The sequence below is a fragment of the Pleuronectes platessa genome, chromosome 6 (genome assembly GCF_947347685.1).
Source record: "Pleuronectes platessa chromosome 6, fPlePla1.1, whole genome shotgun sequence".
Taxonomy (NCBI): domain Eukaryota; kingdom Metazoa; phylum Chordata; class Actinopteri; order Pleuronectiformes; family Pleuronectidae; genus Pleuronectes; species Pleuronectes platessa.
The window spans coordinates 24,478,987-24,496,424 of record NC_070631.1 but is presented as its reverse complement, the minus strand read 5'-3'; the positions used below and the strand labels follow the sequence as shown (position 1 = coordinate 24,496,424).

General features: G+C 41.3%; 1 protein-coding gene across 3 annotated transcripts in view; it reads right to left on the bottom strand.

The window, feature by feature from the left end:
- The window catches only part of LOC128442074 (collagen alpha-1(XX) chain), a 34,549-nt gene that overhangs the window by 16,303 nt on the left and 808 nt on the right, over positions 1-17,438 (bottom strand). For all 3 annotated transcript variants that reach the window (XM_053424266.1, XM_053424267.1, XM_053424268.1), the window contains exons 2-13: positions 14,360-14,467; positions 12,789-12,893; positions 8,235-8,378; positions 5,608-5,781; positions 4,236-4,433; positions 2,924-3,091; positions 2,195-2,314; positions 1,936-2,100; positions 1,049-1,207; positions 738-910; positions 423-552; positions 46-191 (exon numbers count right to left, since the gene is read on the bottom strand). In XM_053424266.1, coding sequence (XP_053280241.1) covers positions 46-191; positions 423-552; positions 738-910; positions 1,049-1,207; positions 1,936-2,100; positions 2,195-2,314; positions 2,924-3,091; positions 4,236-4,433; positions 5,608-5,781; positions 8,235-8,378; positions 12,789-12,893; positions 14,360-14,453 — 1,776 coding nt within the window. In that variant the 5' untranslated portion in view covers positions 14,454-14,467. The remainder of the gene's footprint in view (positions 1-45; positions 192-422; positions 553-737; positions 911-1,048; positions 1,208-1,935; positions 2,101-2,194; positions 2,315-2,923; positions 3,092-4,235; positions 4,434-5,607; positions 5,782-8,234; positions 8,379-12,788; positions 12,894-14,359; positions 14,468-17,438) is intronic.

Here is a 17,438-nt window from a genome sequence, read left to right as displayed (position 1 = left end):
AAATAAACCTTAATGAGAAGATTAAGAGAGAAATCCCATTCCCACCTCTTTGGCGTCGTCAGGCTCTCCATGGTTGAGAGCTGAGTACAGGATCATATACTGTGTCGCGCCCGGAGCTGCACCCCAGCTTACGCGCAGCGTGCTGAAAGAAGAAGGAGTCACCTCCAGGTTGGCAGGCGTGACCAGGGGCACTGAGTCATGGAGACAGGAGGACACAGAGGAAATAAGAGGAGAAATGTTTTGTATTCAGTTTCATCGTGGATTAGTAGCTTAGCAGGAAAAATGGGCATAGGAATAAGAGCAACTCTGATGAGGGCCAAACTGTGATGGCTCGACAATTGGGTCAGAGCATCTCCAAAACGACAGGTCTCGTGGGGTGTTCCCAGTACGCATCAGTTACTAGCTAGTGATGTCAGTCTTACATGTGGTGACAGTTCCTCTGAGCGCCAGGCCAACGTTGTTTTCATACACAGGGAAGATGGACACGTGGTACAGTGTCTGAGAGGAAAGGCCTTCCAGTAGCACAGTGGACTCTGAGCCAGCCAGAACCACCTGGAAACATCCCACACGCGAACACCAGTATCAACACAAAAAGTCCAAAGGAAGCATATTTCCTCCAAAGTTTAAATGTAAAGTACAATGTGGAGGCTGCTTGGAATTATTCACAGTGAAACATGAGTCTGCCTCTGCACAACTAACTAATGTGGTAATAATGTGTGCATGGGGAGGTCTCTCACCTCCTGTGGTCTCTGACCCTCTGCACTGTGGTAAACCACCCTGTACTGTTGGATTGGCTGAGCAGGATTGGTCCAGTGGAGCTTCACTTCTCTTGAGCCCAGATCAGAGAAGCGCAGATCTGTAGGACTGGGGTAGGAGAGCACTGGGTCGTCTGTGGGTGCAGGTTCCATTCCTGAAGGACATGGCAACAAAGAAATTGCACATTAGACCTCAGTGAGATATGATTTGAAAACAAACGTCTGACAAAATGCGAGAATAGAAAGACAGGTGGGCAGACAGACACTGGACAGAGAGTTGATTGATTGATTACGTTTTGAAATGCCACGGTCCTCTATCCTCCCACACAGGATGTGGACCAGTCGTGCCACCAGTTTACTGAGCAGAGGGAAGTCGTTGACATTGTAGACGTTCAGATCCACAGGCTCCGAAGCCACATGTCTCAACTCAGCTTCATCAGCGTTCTTCACACCTGAATAACACAAGAACATAAATACTTCACACAAAGAGCATTTAGAATACTGTACCTTCAAAAACACTGAAAACACTACAGGAGCTGTGTTACTGTGTAACATCGATGAAACCACATGAGGCCTAAATTCATCATATCCCAGAGGCTGAACAAAATAAATGTAGATTGCTCACAGTCCCTTAGCCATAATACAATGGGTGAATTTGATTGGATTAAAAAAAACAGAGCAGCCTCAGGAAAATGCAACAAGGAACATCAATCAGAAACACAAAATGAAATCCTCTGATGGGTGAAGGGAAGAACACTAGTTATCTCAATGCAATGGCACCTGTCAGGGGCTAAGACATATAAGGCAGAAAGTGAACAGTCAGTTCTTTAAATTGATTGGAAGAAAGAAAAATGGGCAAGTAAAAGGATCTAAGTGACTTTGACAAGAGCCAAACAGCTGTAACACTGAGCAAGATAATTTCTAAAGCTCCTTTTTTATTAAATTTCTCACATGTGAAGATGTTTAAAAATAAAAAATATCTCAGGATGAAAAAGACACGAAGCTACTTAGGTCTACCACATCTTCAGGTGTCCTCAGGAGTTCATGCCTCTACGTGTGAGCTGTTTCAGTGGTTCACCCGGGGGAATACACAATGGGAGCTGGTTTTAATGTTGTAACCCTTCAATGTAAAGGATGTTCGTCTTCACACCACCTCACACTCTCTTCTTTTCAGTCTCACCTACGGCGATGATCTCCACGCCGGCATTCTTTAGCTTGTTTGCCGCAGCAATGGCATCATCCTGAGATTTCCCATCGGTCAGCAAAACCAGGAAAAAGGGTGTGTCCGACCTTGCTCCTGCCTCGGCCCTCATGTTATCCTCCATGACGTGGAGCAGTGCCTGGCCTGGGAGATGGATGGATTGTTGACACTGACAGACATGTGGCGCACACTGTAGATTGTCAAATAGAATTAAAGGTGCATTGTGGGATGTGTTTACCAGTAAATGTGTTTCCTCCTTTATACCTAAAGTTCCTCACTGCCTCCAGCAGTTGATCTTTAGTGGTGAAGTTGTTGAGATGCCACTCAGTGCGAGGATCTCCACTGTACTGGGTGAGACCTGGGACAAAAATATTAATTGTGCTTTATCACATACTAACGAGATAATAAAAAATCCTGCTAATAACAAAGAGTTCAATGATTTGGTTGTTTGAGGGAACAGCTAATTCTGCTCATTGAACTGACCTGCAGTTTCACTTCTTGGGTTAGTGAATCATTATTTTCAGCCACAAGAAACATTTTTCATGTTCCTAATTATCTCTCAGCGTATAGGATTATATATAGTGGTTGTTATGAGGTTCCAGTTGGTTGCTATGGCATTTAAAAGTTGTTTGATTGGGTCCTCTGTGCTTTTACTAGGGCAGGAGTTGGGTATTTACTGTATCTGTGCTTGTGTATTTCTGTGTGTATGTATGTATATGTGTGTGTGTGTGTGTTTTTGTGTGTGTGTGTGTGTGTGTGTGTGTGTGTGTGTGTGTGTGTGTGTGTGTGTGTGTGTGTGTGTCTAAGCAGACCAATGTATAAATAAATGGATATTTAACTTCCACTTGCAGCTCAGTAACATGCAGTGACATGAAACGCCCCTGCGTGGCATTATGTCTACATGAATGCAAAGAATCCAGAGAGGAAAGTGACCAACGACCCCTCCACCACACAGTCTGATCCTCACCGATCTGAATGTTGTTCGGCCCGATGTGGAAAGGTGTCATAAGGCCTTCCAGGAAGTCTCTGACGCGCCTGAAGTTGGTGCGCCCGATGCTCCAGGAGCCATCCACCAACAACACGATGTCCGCCGCCGCGTCGCTGTCACACTCAAATGGTTTCCTTGGAGAAATGCCTTAATAAAAGGAAACATTAAAGGTTTTGAATCAAAGCTGAAGAGCATCGAAGCTATTCTGGGGGGGGGGGGGGGGGACCTATAGCACCTTAATAACACGCTTCATGTTGGTTAATTATTTCATTTGTCACCCATCTGTCTTTTAGAGAGTACAAGAGTAAACATACGGTTTTAAATCAGGAAACAGATGGTCCTCTGCATTTAGGCAGGCACAATGTCTGTGTTTACACGTGTTGACAAAGTGCATATATGAACATGACTGAGTTTCCATGCATGCGTATGAGTGTGTGATCCCTTGGATTATGAGGGAGAGGACATATGTGCCCTGCAGACTACAGGGTGGTCTGTCATTACCCTTTCTTTTACCTGTCCCTCCCTGTGTAAACACTGTCATCACAAACCAACACTTACTGCTCTAAAGCCGTTTGTTCCTCCTTAACCCATGTGATGATGGCCAGATGTTCCTTAAGATAAGCTGCTGACTTCCTGCTTTATTATAACAATCATGTTTTGGCTCATGAATACTAGTAAATACTTAATTAGCTATTCAGATCTGAGGCTACGGCCACATTACTACGTTTTCGTTAAAAAAAGCCTCAACTCAGCTTCAGAGTTTTAGAGCCACTAAACTGGAGAACTTTGCAAACACTGCTGGCCCAGTTTTAGTTTGAAAACTCCTGGGCTGCTTTTTTAGTCTAGATGAGCATAAATAGAAATATTTGGAAACAATGACCACTTGCTGAGTGGGTCTTTTCAATCATGACGTAGCCTTCACCGATTTGTCAGACTCCTATCACAAGGCCCCCTTCTGGAAGAAAAAGTACTGGCAAAAGCTTTGCCGACCCTCTTGTCTTGAGGGTACAGTTAAATTCTGGATTTTACTTTTTCGGTATTGTTGCCTCTCGTTTGTAGCTTAACTCTTTCTGCAACTGACAACCAAATGCACAGGGATGCCCAGTGTACGTGAGTGGTCACATGATATGGGTTTTTAGGCATGTTAGTATGGATATGGATTCAAACTGATAAGGAGCGACCACCCTCGATTGTTTAGTTAACATTTTTTGTTTTCAAATGAAAATGTCGTATGGATGTGGACTGAGTTCATCACGTCACGTTTTTTGATACACTGAAGAAAACAGGTCACCTGTAACTGGCTGGGTAGGGAAGGGCGTCTTCCGGGGTCTCTCCTCTGCTGGTTTGCCCTGTGTTGTCCCTTGCTCCTCCTTGCTCTCCACCTTAGACCGACCCCTCTCTTTATCTTTCTTCCTCTTCCTCTTCTCTTTTACAGTTTTCTCTGTGGTCTCTTCAGGGGGCTCAAAGGGGGTTTCTGTAGCCGGGGGCTCTGGAGCAGAGAGGGAATGGCAAGCACAAGGGTGAGGTTACAGTAAGATAAGCAAAGGTTGTTGTTGAGGCTGTACGTGACAGGAAATCTTCTGTTGACGTTACATCAATCTGACTTCCTGTGTATCAAAGAGAAAAGTGAGAGAAAACATGACTTCTTTGTTAACATATAAACATTGTTTTTAGGATTAATAGGTTACATCTTTTTTCCTTTTGTCTGTCAGAACCGTCTTCTTTGTTCCTCTGCTTTCATTGCGTGTCCCCTCTTGTTCTCTCAAGAGAAACACTCCCCCTACTGTTGCTGGGCTGTCATTATTGTCATTTGGTGTAGCCCTGCATAAATACAGTATGCTGTATGTACTGTGCACATATGAGCTTGCTTAGCTGTTGGTGTGTGTTAGCAGCTTTTCCACTTTTCGCGTCCGTCTCTCACCATTATAATGAGAGAGGCAATGGAAGATCAGAGCAGACAGGCTTCTGACTAGGACAAAAACAATCTCATAACATCACTGAGGGCTTCAGGTTCTTTGCACTGGTTACTTCCTCATGTTAGCGAATCATTTTTAAATCTCACTCAGTTCAAAGAAGGTTTTGTGCAGCTAGACACAATTCTTTAGATGTGATGGGTTAGGCCTGTGAGCTTTTCCAGGTTTACATCGAGGGATAAATTAAAATGAACTGGCAACTTAGATTTAAAAAAGACTATAATTTATTAGTCATATAGTTGCCACTGTCTTATATCTTAATATACATTTCTATAGACTCGCCTTGTCTGACCATTGGACTTACTCGATCACATAATACCAATTTTCTTCATTAATGCTGCTAATGTATTTTTTGTACAAAGTAAAGATTGGTTTTATGAGTAACTGGGGGATTATGCAGTTTCCCTGGAAATCACTTTATGATTTTGCATTATGTAATGAAATTGTTATTAATACCAGGATAGAATATCAATACAGAAACAAAAGTGTAAATAATAAATATCAAAATATAATTTTCATCAGTAGCAACATAACAATATTTCAGAGTTTAAAACCACAACCTGGGAAAAAAATCTGCCTTTAAACTTAAAATAAATAATAATGTGAAATTTATCATGACAATATCTACTAAAGGTCATATTACTAGGATGTTTGTGTGGGTGGGGCCTTATTATCTACTCATCACACTACCTGTCGTAGTAGCAGGAGCAGTGGTGATGAGGTTGGGATAAAGAATTGTCGGCATGCCTAGCACAGCCTCTGTTGCATCGTCCAGGTCTCCTGACCCAGACCCACCTGGCAACAGCTTCTTCCGATGCTCTCGGCTCCCACTGCGAATCATCTCCTCCTCCCGCAGGCCCTCCACTGGAAGACAGAAAGTGTATCTACATGAGTATTCATGATTAAGTAATATCATGACAATAATATAATATTTAATAATCTCCGATTTTTCAAACAATTCTTTTTACAAAATTATATAGTTACCAGGTTATTTTAACCATATTATTTTTTAGTAAAAATGTAAACCTCAGGGTGGCAAAAGAGGGAAAGTCTGATTCATCCTCTAATCCCCCTCAGATCCCCCCCCCCTAAGCCATTCCACTGACGTGGCTATAAAAAAACATGCAAGGAAACATGTCATTTCAGTGTCTGTACCATAGGTCAATACACACAGCATACAATGTGATTAATATGTAACCTAACAACCACCTATGTGCTGGTATTAGTCACAAAGTAACTTGACATCGTCCCTATTGGTAGAAACCTTATGGCAGTGGCCTCTGCTTGGTATAATGTAACTTTCTGTCATTTTAGTTTCTTCATTTCACATAATTAGCTCTGTCTGATGAAGAGGAAGGAGACTCAGCATAATAACACAGTGTTCAACATTTCTACAGCCATATAAACAAACAAAAGAACTCTTACACCTCCTTCAGTTCATCTATTCTCTCACTCAGCTTTTATCAAGTAATTCTGTTTTCTCCACGGTCTTTGTGTCTATTGTTGCTTCTGAATTATGTCCATTTCTTGTTTCTTGTAGTCCTATAAGTCAATTTTTCCATGACTTTCCTCTACAACTCTTTCCACAGTTATTGGCTGGGAGGGTCCACTTTACCCCATCTTCTTGTGATATCTTCTTACAAGCTATCAGCAAAACTTTAACCAGGCACCTATCCATTATTTGTATCTTCTCTCTGAGATTAAAGGCCCCTGTTTTTTGAGAAAAACTATTGTAAAGCCTTCTGCTTTCTGGCATGACTGGTCTATTTTCTAACATGTTTTCAGTATTAGAGAAGCTGAACATTAGAGAGAGAAAAAAAAGAAAAAGCTGGAGGTAAAGATGTTTCATATGTTACAATTGTTCACTGCCTTAACAGGTCTTGTTGGCTAATCCTTGCCTGGAGTGAAGAGACAAGTTCAACAGCAGCAAAGTGAGGGGGAAATTTCCTGGGAAGTACGAACTATCTTATCGCAATGACCTACTATCACTGGCATGGCTCATAATAAGTACTGGGCCCAGAGGGGCTTAAAGCGATTGGAAAAGGCAAAGCCACATAGGAAAGGAATTCCCAGACTCCAGCTAGACAGTCCCATGTTACAAATTTCCGAGTCGACATGTTTCTCTGGCATGCCTGCACATGTTTGTCTCGACACAGTAACCTACTATCACTGGCACGGTTCGCAAGCAACCACGGGTTAGCTCCACATATTATACAATCTAATGAGCTGGGGAAGGGTTACCTGTCTAACAGTCTCAAAATAAAATGTCAAGAGTGAAAAGGGAAATGAGAGAAAATCTATAGAGCGAGTGCTGTGATGAGATAAACTTTCACTGCAGTGGAAAATGACAAAGATGGATCCAGCAAGTGTCTGAAATAACCTGAGGAAAAATAGGCGAGAATCATTCGACGCTGATTGCCAAGCAGAGACGAATTCTCCAAGCTAAGGTGCAAATTAGCATCCCCCCCTCAGAAGTAACCTGTAAGCTACATACAAACTCTCTGCAAGCTGCTCGTCTTTCAGCTCAGTGCAAAAGCCATTACAGAGGGTGTCATTTTGATGGGAAGGTTTCCTTTGTGATCCACAGAGGAACAAATGGTGGGCAGATTTACAACCCGGGAATATGCTCATCGACTCACAGTAAGTTCAAGTGTGTGTGTGTGTGTGTGTGTGTGTGTGTGTGTGTGTGTTTGTGTGTGTGTGTGTGTGTGTGTGTGTGTGTGCGTAAGAATGTGAAAAATGCACCATCCCCTCCTATATGACTTTGCGGTCTTGCCAAAGTCACAGTACCCACTGAGTGAAGCAGGGCTGATGGTATTTCTTTGTATCAATATTCAGTGTTGTACATCTCATCGGGCCTGTGGATTTTATGCTCCTCTTTCAACCCTGAAAAAACACTGTGGCGTGTTTTGTGAAATTCCACTGAATCCGAAATAAAAAAATTATAAAAAAATCGTACACTATGATACGAGATGGACTATATAGATATGTGGTCTCATGCACATACCATTAACAACCTATATTATTTCTCCTTGTTATTCCACACACAAACACAAACCCACAGTGAATAGTTCAACATCAAAGATAAGAACTACAATCCTTGTCTGACATACTGTACCTCAGTCAGCTATCACAGGCTGTTATTCATATAGTAAGACTGCATTTACATTCCGGCCAACTTGTGATGATTAACCTTAATGGTTCATTTCCATAAATCCCGTTTGACCCCACAGTCCTTGATCCAAATAAGCTTGTGTTCCCTTTGCGTTCATCTACCTCCCTCTGTGCTCTCCCACCCACCTCACTGTGTTACTTACTAGTGAATCGTCTCTTTGCAAGAAGTTTCTCTGTCGTCCCATTGAGCACCAGGATTTGGAGGGCGTATTCCTGGCTGGAGTCCAGTCCTGCCACGGTAGCTCGGCCCCGTGTGGTGGTCAACATCAGCTCTGGCTGTGGGACCTCTGAAAGAGAAGACAAGCATTTTGGGGGATTCCAAAATGCAAGGATTATTGCCTTGTTTCACGTTTTTGAAGGGGAATTCCAGTATTTTCTAACCTGAGCCACACGTTGATAAATTTGAGTGTGCAAACTAATGGTACAACCTCTTGTCCTGTGTGTTCAGTTTAATCTGGTTGTATTTTGGTTTTGAGACATTTAGAGATACTTGTGTCTTACCTCTGTTGACACCGTACTTGTAAGCATACAGCACTTTTTGAGGATTGCTTATGGGTTGGGCTGATATGCAGTAACAACCGTAGTGCTACTCATTCAAACAGCTGTTTTTCTGAATTAATCAAGATATTTTCTTGTTTAAAGAATCTGCTCTGTTTTTCTGAATTAACAACTTAATTATATTGTAAATTCATAATAACTGATTTGATTTATTTTTCTCAAGTGAATGCAATAGTTTTCCGTAGCAATCTAATGGACCAAATTAAAAAAGCTTTTTTTAGGTACCATTCATCTACACGCACACAGTTACGAACAGAGGGCCCAGGATTAAAAATACCCAGATGGTGGTTCCTGGCACTACCGAAAATCTTTTTTGTTTTGCTGTAAAAAGAAAATCAATCATTTGCAGGAGAGAGCCTTTATGTTAGCTTAAGGGTGGAGCTGAGCTTCTTTGTATACCTTTTTTTGTACACTCCTTCATACTTTCTTCTGCTTTGTCAGCAATTTCACATCACATTTTCTAAAGGTTCACTCTCTTAAAACCCTCTCTTCAGTTATGACCATATTAAGTTGTAGACAGCAGCACAAGATCAGACAACTCCCTCCAATATGCTGATTCATATGATCCTATTACTAACACATCCACAGCAAACATTAAATGAATCAAATGAGTCATCAGAATTTGTCCAGTCTTTTGCAGTGAAGAGATTATCCCTGTCAGTTAACCACAGTGGCACATCTAGGATTTATCTAAATCAGGGGCCATAAAGAGGCATACAGGGGCCAATTACACGTCAAACATCCATGCACAATTCCTTGTTTTCTGTTAGCTTTATAGCTTTGAACGAGGGGCAGGGTGATAAAAGATAATTAATGGCGGATACAACGTTGATAGAAGTCATTCCATCCATGTTTTGACAGACAACACGAACAGCCAATGATAATGAGAATAGCACTGCGTCGAACCAATCATGTGGCTGGAATTGAGTTACAGCAAGGTGCGCAGCCGGCAGCAGCACACGTGCAAATGTTTTGGCTACTGTAGCCGTGCACACCGGTACGTTAGGAGTGAGAGCAAGATAAAAGAAAAAACAACCACGGGGAAATGTAACTAATACTCGAGAGACACCATTAACGAAGAAGACACCTCAATGGACACAGCCCAAGGCTTAAAAGAGGGTGACATGGTTGAAAAGAAGGGTCAGAGCCATTCAGTAGTACTGAGATATTTTGGCTATTTAAAGTCAGACAAGAAGCAGAGTAGCATGCACTGCAAATTGTGTCGAAAGCATGTTCCCAAGAAGAGAGGGGATACCACCCAACAGAATTAATGATTTGATTTATAATGTGATTTACATCGATATCAACTGATATGAAAAATAATTATTGTGATAAGATGTTAATAAAGTTTGCCCTACTTCGAACGAAGCCAGACATATTATTAAATTATTAACAATTTGTCCTATTTATTGTATTGTTAGTTTTTTAAGATTATTAAATACAAGTCTTTGTGGTAAATTTGCCCTGAAGCTAAATCTTTTCCGTGGCTTGCTGTGTAATCCCTCCTTCCTCTCTATCTACTTTTCTAAATATTCCTCTGCTCTAGACAAAAGATACACCACTTCCTCCTCTGTCCTCTAAATAACAGATCTATGTTGCAACTTCTTCTCTAATGCATTTCCTACAACTGTACTGCCTTACCTTGCCCTTTAATCTCACCCTCATGCTGCCCCCCTCCCACCTCCTCGCAGACCCTTTACTTCAAGGACCGGGAAGTCTTGTGTGGGACTGAAATCTTCCACTGAGAGCCCCCCCACCCACCCCTGTCTCGGTTTAAGACCTGTCTGGGCTTAGCTGAAAAGTGTGGAATGGCAGATAAGACTGTGACGGAAACAAAACTGTGTACAGTTTAAGAACTTAGAGGGATTGGTGTGAACAAGAGGAAGACGAGGAGGAGGAGGAGGAGGAGGAGGAGGAGGAGGGATGGCTGCATTCTTATCCCGATCATCACCTGTGTAGCTCGACAGTTGACACCTTCACTTCACTCTGGATTACAGAGGCCCTGTTGAAGCCTGGTATTAACATTCATATGCAAATGATCAGGCACCTGAAAAATGTTGTTTTTGTCATTATTAGCAATGTTGAGCTATCGAAGAGTGCATGCAGAGACAGTCAACATCCGTCAGTCAACAGCTACATTACTGAGAGGAAGTTAAAGGGCTCTTTCTGAATTAATTTTTTTTGGGGCATTTTAGCCACAATTGTAACAAAAAGGATACAAAAACATCCTAAATAAATTTAACACCACAAAAATATGTATCCTTCTGATTTTTCTTTTCACCCATCGTTTGTACTGCCCTGCACACGGCCTTTTCCCAACTAGAAAACAAGGACACATCAGAATGCTGTTCACTGACGACAGCTCAGCAATCAACACAGTCATCCCTGCAAACTAACAAAGAAACTGTTCAGCCTAGGACTGAACCCCCAACTCTGTGACTGGTCTCAGACTTCCTCATCTGCCGACCACAATCTGTCAGGATTGGAAACACCACTTCCGTTACATTACTCATAAACACTGGCACACCTCAAGGATGTGTACTCTGTCCCATACTGTACACACTCACGACTGTGCAGCCTGACATGAAAACATCACAATCCGGCAATTTGCTGATGTCACAACTGTCCTTGGTGTCATCAGTAACAACGGTGAGTCGGCCTATCGCAGAGAGGGGGAGGACCTGGTGCTATAACCTGACTCTCAGTGCCAGCAAAACCAAGGAGGTGGTAGTGGACCTGAGTTAAGGGAGGAGTCAACACAATCCATTACACATTGGTGAGACTGAGGTGGAAAGGGTCGACACCTTCAAGTTCCTCAGCGTGCACATCAGTAAGGACTTCACCCGGACCCACCACATCACTCAGCTGATCAGGAAGATGCAGCAGAGGCTGTACTTCCTGAGGAGGCTCAGGAAAGTCAAGTTGTCAGCAGGACTTCTCTGCAACCTCTACCAGTTTCCCATTGAGTCCATTCTGACCAACAGCATTACTGCATGGTATGGCAACAGCACACAAACAGACCGCAAACGCCTGCAGAGAGTGGTCAAATCAGCCCAGTACATCACTGGAACGACCCTCCCATCTCTCCTATCAGCAGAGGGTCCTCAGTCGAGCCCGGAACACCATCAGAGATCCCACACAGTTTCTACCCCCAAGTTGTGACCCCCAAGCCATGAGAATGATTAACATCTCCAAGCCACTGCCCCCACGGTTCATCACAACATCCGGTTTCCACTGTATTTATTAACAGCACGTCGAAACCAACGTTGGCTCTGATTACAAGAGCTCTCTCTTCCTCTGTGTCTTCTTGCTCAGCTTTATCATCCTGAGATTTTTGTATTCTTTGTGTCTTTTTCATTTTTGCGTCTGTCACGTATTAGAAACGTCATCAACACACCCACTCGCTCACAGTGAAGATCTCCTACTGTGCTCTCACATCTCTTCCTTTGGACATCCTTGGGGCTTGCCGGAGAAACTCTGCAGAAACTCTCGGAGGATCTCACTCGGACATTTACGTTCACACAAACAGCTCCTCCAGAGAAACGTCGGAGTATCTCTGGAGTTAAGGGCATATCTGAAAGCTTTACAGTAAAAGATCTGAACAGGGTTGGCCCCATTCTAAATCTCTTACTCACATCGTACCCATCACACCCAATACGTTCTTTTTATGCTGTTTTTTCTTAATTTCCGTTTTATATTTAACAGTTGTTACGAATTGACCACGCCCTCTTTCTAATGCACATTTGAGAAACTGTGTAAGCTGAACTCAATCATTTCTTTCTCTGTAGGCTATGTTCTTGTGTATCATACAAGAAATACATTAACCCTTTAAAACACGTGAGTGGCAAGGCAGCAGTATATGGAAGAGAGAACATCATAAATGAGTTGTGGGTTTGGAGCAGAGAAACTCATTAAATCTTAACTGAAACTATATTTCCAAATACTGCACAGATGTTACTTGCCTTCTGTTATGAACATGTATGTAATTTTTTCTTGAAACATATGTTGGCATATATCCATTATGTATGTATGAGCATTAATGAGCTCAACATACTGAAGGTTTATGTCATCTAGTAAATGTATTTGTATAAGCATTCCACAGAGGATTGTTTTTAACTCTTCAACAGAGCCAGGCTCACCTGAGATGGGTTTTACCCGGACCTTGTAGCCCTGAACGGGTCCATCAGCCTCCTTCCATTTCATCTGCAGTCTGTCCTCAGACAGGACCGTCAGTTTCAGACGACCTTGACATTCACAAAAAAAAAAAAAAGTATGAGTGTGTGCAAGTTGCCTAGAGTCAAGGATTTGGGTCAAGAGAAAAGGACGAGCATAACAGCTGCAGAATCTTCACAGATCAAAGAAACAAGCCCTCTCATTTCCTTCTGCTGAAATCAAATCCACTTCTTGTTTCAACTTCATCTGCATAATTTCCAGCAGGGGTTTTCTAACAAGCAGTGTCTTTCATGTTTCTATCCTCTCATCCTCCATCCCTCTCTCCAGCTGCCTATTCATCCATCAAAGCACGCCCTGTCCTCTTGGCTGGTATAGAATCGGGAACAGGGTGCCGGTTGGGGACTGGAAGGTCGTAGGTCATGTCAGAGGAACGTCACAGACTTCAACTGTGTCAGGGTTTTGTATGTACAATGTGGCGGGGTGATAGATGGAGAGGAAGATGAGGGGGGAAGGGAAAACGGAAGCAAAGAAGACAAAGGAATGTAGACATGAACATGAATCATAGAACTTTGTCTTCATGGCTTCTGTGGATGTATGACCCTATGCACTCAACAGATCTTTTTTTGAATTGCATGTATAGAGAACATGCACATATGGATGTGTGTGTGTGAATGTACGTGTGTGTGTGTGTGTGTTTGTGTGTGGGTGTGTGGGCCAGGGTCTTCTGGAGAATCCTCATTTCCCTGGGTGCCTGGCAGAGGATCAGATAGGGTATAATGGGGATTTAGAGAGACTGGGTCAAAGGTCTAACAAAAACAGCTTTTCCAGACAGGCAGACATATCAAGCATGAAGACAAGCACAGTAGCTGTGTTGTACTTCCTGATTTGTGGGGTAAGAGATTTGTGTAATTGTGACTGCTATTTATTAATTCAGAACTGAAAGAGTAAGCCCTTTGATTCTTGATTGTTTTATTTAAAATTTTTAATGAAATAAAAATCTCTAATGATTTAAAATCCCTGCACTGTGATGTACTCTTCCTTTAATCACAAGATGATAAACTGTTTAAGTTAATCAAAATTCTAGGCAGACTGAATCATATTTGTATTATTAATTAGTAAGAAGTAGCATTTTCATGGCATGTAAATGTTATTACATTGCCAAGTCGTAAAATCTCTGTATCAGTGGAGATTGTTCCAGAAGCTAGTTACTGATCTGAAACCTGTAGAGCCTTTGAATGTGGTAGATCAAGAGATGAACGTGCAACCCACAAATCTGCAGAAACAATGCGATGTGAATCTCAGACATGTTGTGGAATCGATGACATGAGGAACAGACGGTTTTCATCGCAAAACGAGGAATCACCCAGTATCAGTTTGTGTTCCAAACGGCTTGGTGAGTGAACATGGTTATAGGATTTTTAAATTTAAATTTTCTCATTTGAAATTTGCTACACAAAACAGAAAGTATTTCTGCCATTTCTTTCAGTTATTCTTACAAATTCACTGTAATTTGAATCAATCACAGAAGTCCCTTTACCTTGGCCATGGACCCCTGGGGACAGCAGCAGAAGAACACTGAGCAGGAAACACAGCATTAGCCAGAGAGATGATGATGATGATGATGATGACATGAGACAGGTGGAGCCTGAAATCATGAAAAACAAAGGGATTAATTTATTAATATGCTTGTGAAGGTATATATTTATAGACCCTGAACCGTTATGGATTTTTGGGGGCTGATGCCGATACTGATATTAGGGAGTAAAACTTTTCTGATAGAGCTTTATCAGTCGATATAAATTGTAAAAAAAAATCTTGTTCTATTGATTCTTGAGATGTCGTAATCAAACCCTTGTGACAAAGAAATGTAATTGATGCTCGATATTTTCCAGTTTAACCATACATCTTATTATTAATAACTTTAGATAAAAAGTCAAAACAACGAAAACCACATATACAGAACCTGATTCGAGAAAATACACTTGAATTAATATTTGTTCTGCATTGTTTACTCTGTGAAACATTTTGTATCTGCCGACGTCAGCAAACATGTCTGTGAAAGGCTCATATCTTCGGCAAACCGATATATCAGTCAAATTCTAACCTTTATTGCTATGTTACTTTATAAGTGTCTGCTGTGTGAAATACTACATTACTTTACATTACATTTAATTTAGCTGACGCTTTTATCCTAAGCGACTTACAATAAGTGCATTCAACCCCGAGGGTACAGACCCAGAACAACAAGAATAAGGAAAGTACAATTTCTTCAAAAAAAAGCAAAACTACAAAGTGCTATAAGTAAGTGCCATTTAAGTGCTACTAGAAGTGTTAGTTTCAAAAGTTGTCAGTATATATATATATATATATATATATAATTTTTTTTTAATTTTTTTTTTTTATTCAAGGTATAGAACCTGATGCGGGCAACCACTGGTAACCAGTGAAGGGAGCGGAGGAGCGGAGTATCTCCTGCAACAATTGTGAGTAATCACTGATGGTATTGGTTAAGCCTAAATAAAAAAGAAAGATCTACCTGATCCTGCTTGTCGGGTGTGACGATTTAAGGGTTATTTCTCTTCAATGATAGCAAACCTAATATATTTGGCTTTGTGTGGGACTGCTGGTCCCACACAATAGCAAATCTGAATATGGTAACATTCAGCATTTTCACTATATTTTGATACTTGATAAACCAAACAATGAATCAAGACAAATAATCATCAAATCATGAAAACAATAAAATATTGATAGACAGTGTGCTTTTCTGCAAAAGTTCACAGCCATTTGAACTGTTTTCATTCCAACGCAACAGGTAGCAGATCAAATCCTCTTGTAAAAAAAGCCCAATTTCTAAACCTGCCACGAGAAGACCCTGACACATTTTCCCATGGGAACTCTTTTTATGGCTGACTCAGACTACAGGTGCTTCAGTGCTCGTCCCCATTACAGACCCTCAAACTTCACACAGCTAATGACAAGCGAAGGGCTGTAATATTGACAAACATGCAGCACTTTAGGAGATCGTAAACCTAACACGCCTCTGTCTGGTGTTCAGGGCTTAACAGTATACAAAGTGCAACACACAGTATCTTCAACCAATTCTGGCTCACTTGATGGAACACACATTGGAAAGTTCTAATATTTGTTTGCTCATGAGGAAATATTTGGGGATTTTATCATAAACAACAGTTGCTATGAGCCTTGAGATCCATTGTTAAACATCTCTATAACACATTGTTTGTTTTTGGAGGTTTATAAATCAAAATGTTAGATCACCACAGCTCATTTCTTTTATTTTCAAAGGCCTGACTCCAGTATAACGAAGCCAAATCTAAAATTGGAAATACACTTGGAGAGTGTAGGAAAATGAATATAAGATGTGTAGGCAGGTGCTCTTTAGAAAACAAGGGCTAAAACCCAGACATTGTTCTCTGTGAATAAGATTACTGTTTGACAGAAAACAGACGGGACAAAGCTGCAATTAACTGACTGGTCACTGGCAGTCTCAGACCAGCCACTGTGCACATCGAGACAAGTGTTACAAATTAAATTATCTGAGTTCAGAGTAAGTGGCAGGTCTCAACATGAAACTGTGAAAATGATTAAGGGAATGGGAGAAGCAAGGATAGATGGTGAGAAATACAAACATGCAAAAGACAGCTCTACTGAATATAAAACTGAATATTGACACACACATATTATGTAGTTTGTCTCCATGATAGTAGTCACCTTTGACTCAGTTAAAATAGGAGATTCTTTCCTTAAATTTGAAATCTACATTATTTCATTTCAGATTTTTTTTCTTTCATGAATTCCTGTCAGAGTTTTCTCCCTGGTTTATGGACACACATCGTGTTTAGTCAGGCCACCACTCCGCAGTGTAACAGAAACTTCCAGCCTGCCTAAAGGCTTCTCAGTCCACTTGACGTGCAGCCATCATGTCCAGCATGTGACGTTTGTAGATTGCTCTTTTTGTATGTTTCCTCTTGTTTCACATGTAGCTGCCTGTCGCCAAGTCGGAATTTATACTTCAGTCATATGTCATGCATACCTGCCTGCCTGTCTAATGTCAGATGCTGAGGAAAAGGTGGGTGTTGTTATGCAATGCCGATGGATCGACTTGCCAAGAGGATTATTGAGTTTCCTCTTTCTCTGACCCCACTTTCAATTCATTAAGTTGATTTGATTTATATTCAGTTATCTAAGCACTACAAACCAGAACCACTTAATGTAATCTTTCATTTAAAACTGTCCTCTTGATTTATCAGATTTTTTAAGAATACACACAGGACATTTAGTCACTTTGACTGAACATGTTGCCAACTCTCTGTCTGTTTGTAAAGCTTCTCCTTGATGCAGAGGAAAACAAATTTCACTCTCCACTTTTACTACAACTAATAGTGAATCTGTTTATGGAATTACAAGATCCAACCATGAAAGGTAGTCTATTGATTATGTAAAGCTGATATTGTGTTGCTGGGATTCTGTAGATGACCTTACAACAGCCAGCCTGAACAATTCATGTTTTTACTGGCCTTACAGTGATCTCACCCGGAAACAATGACGAGCACAAAATAGCCTGAACCCCAGTTAACCCAGCAAGTGTCCCAGTG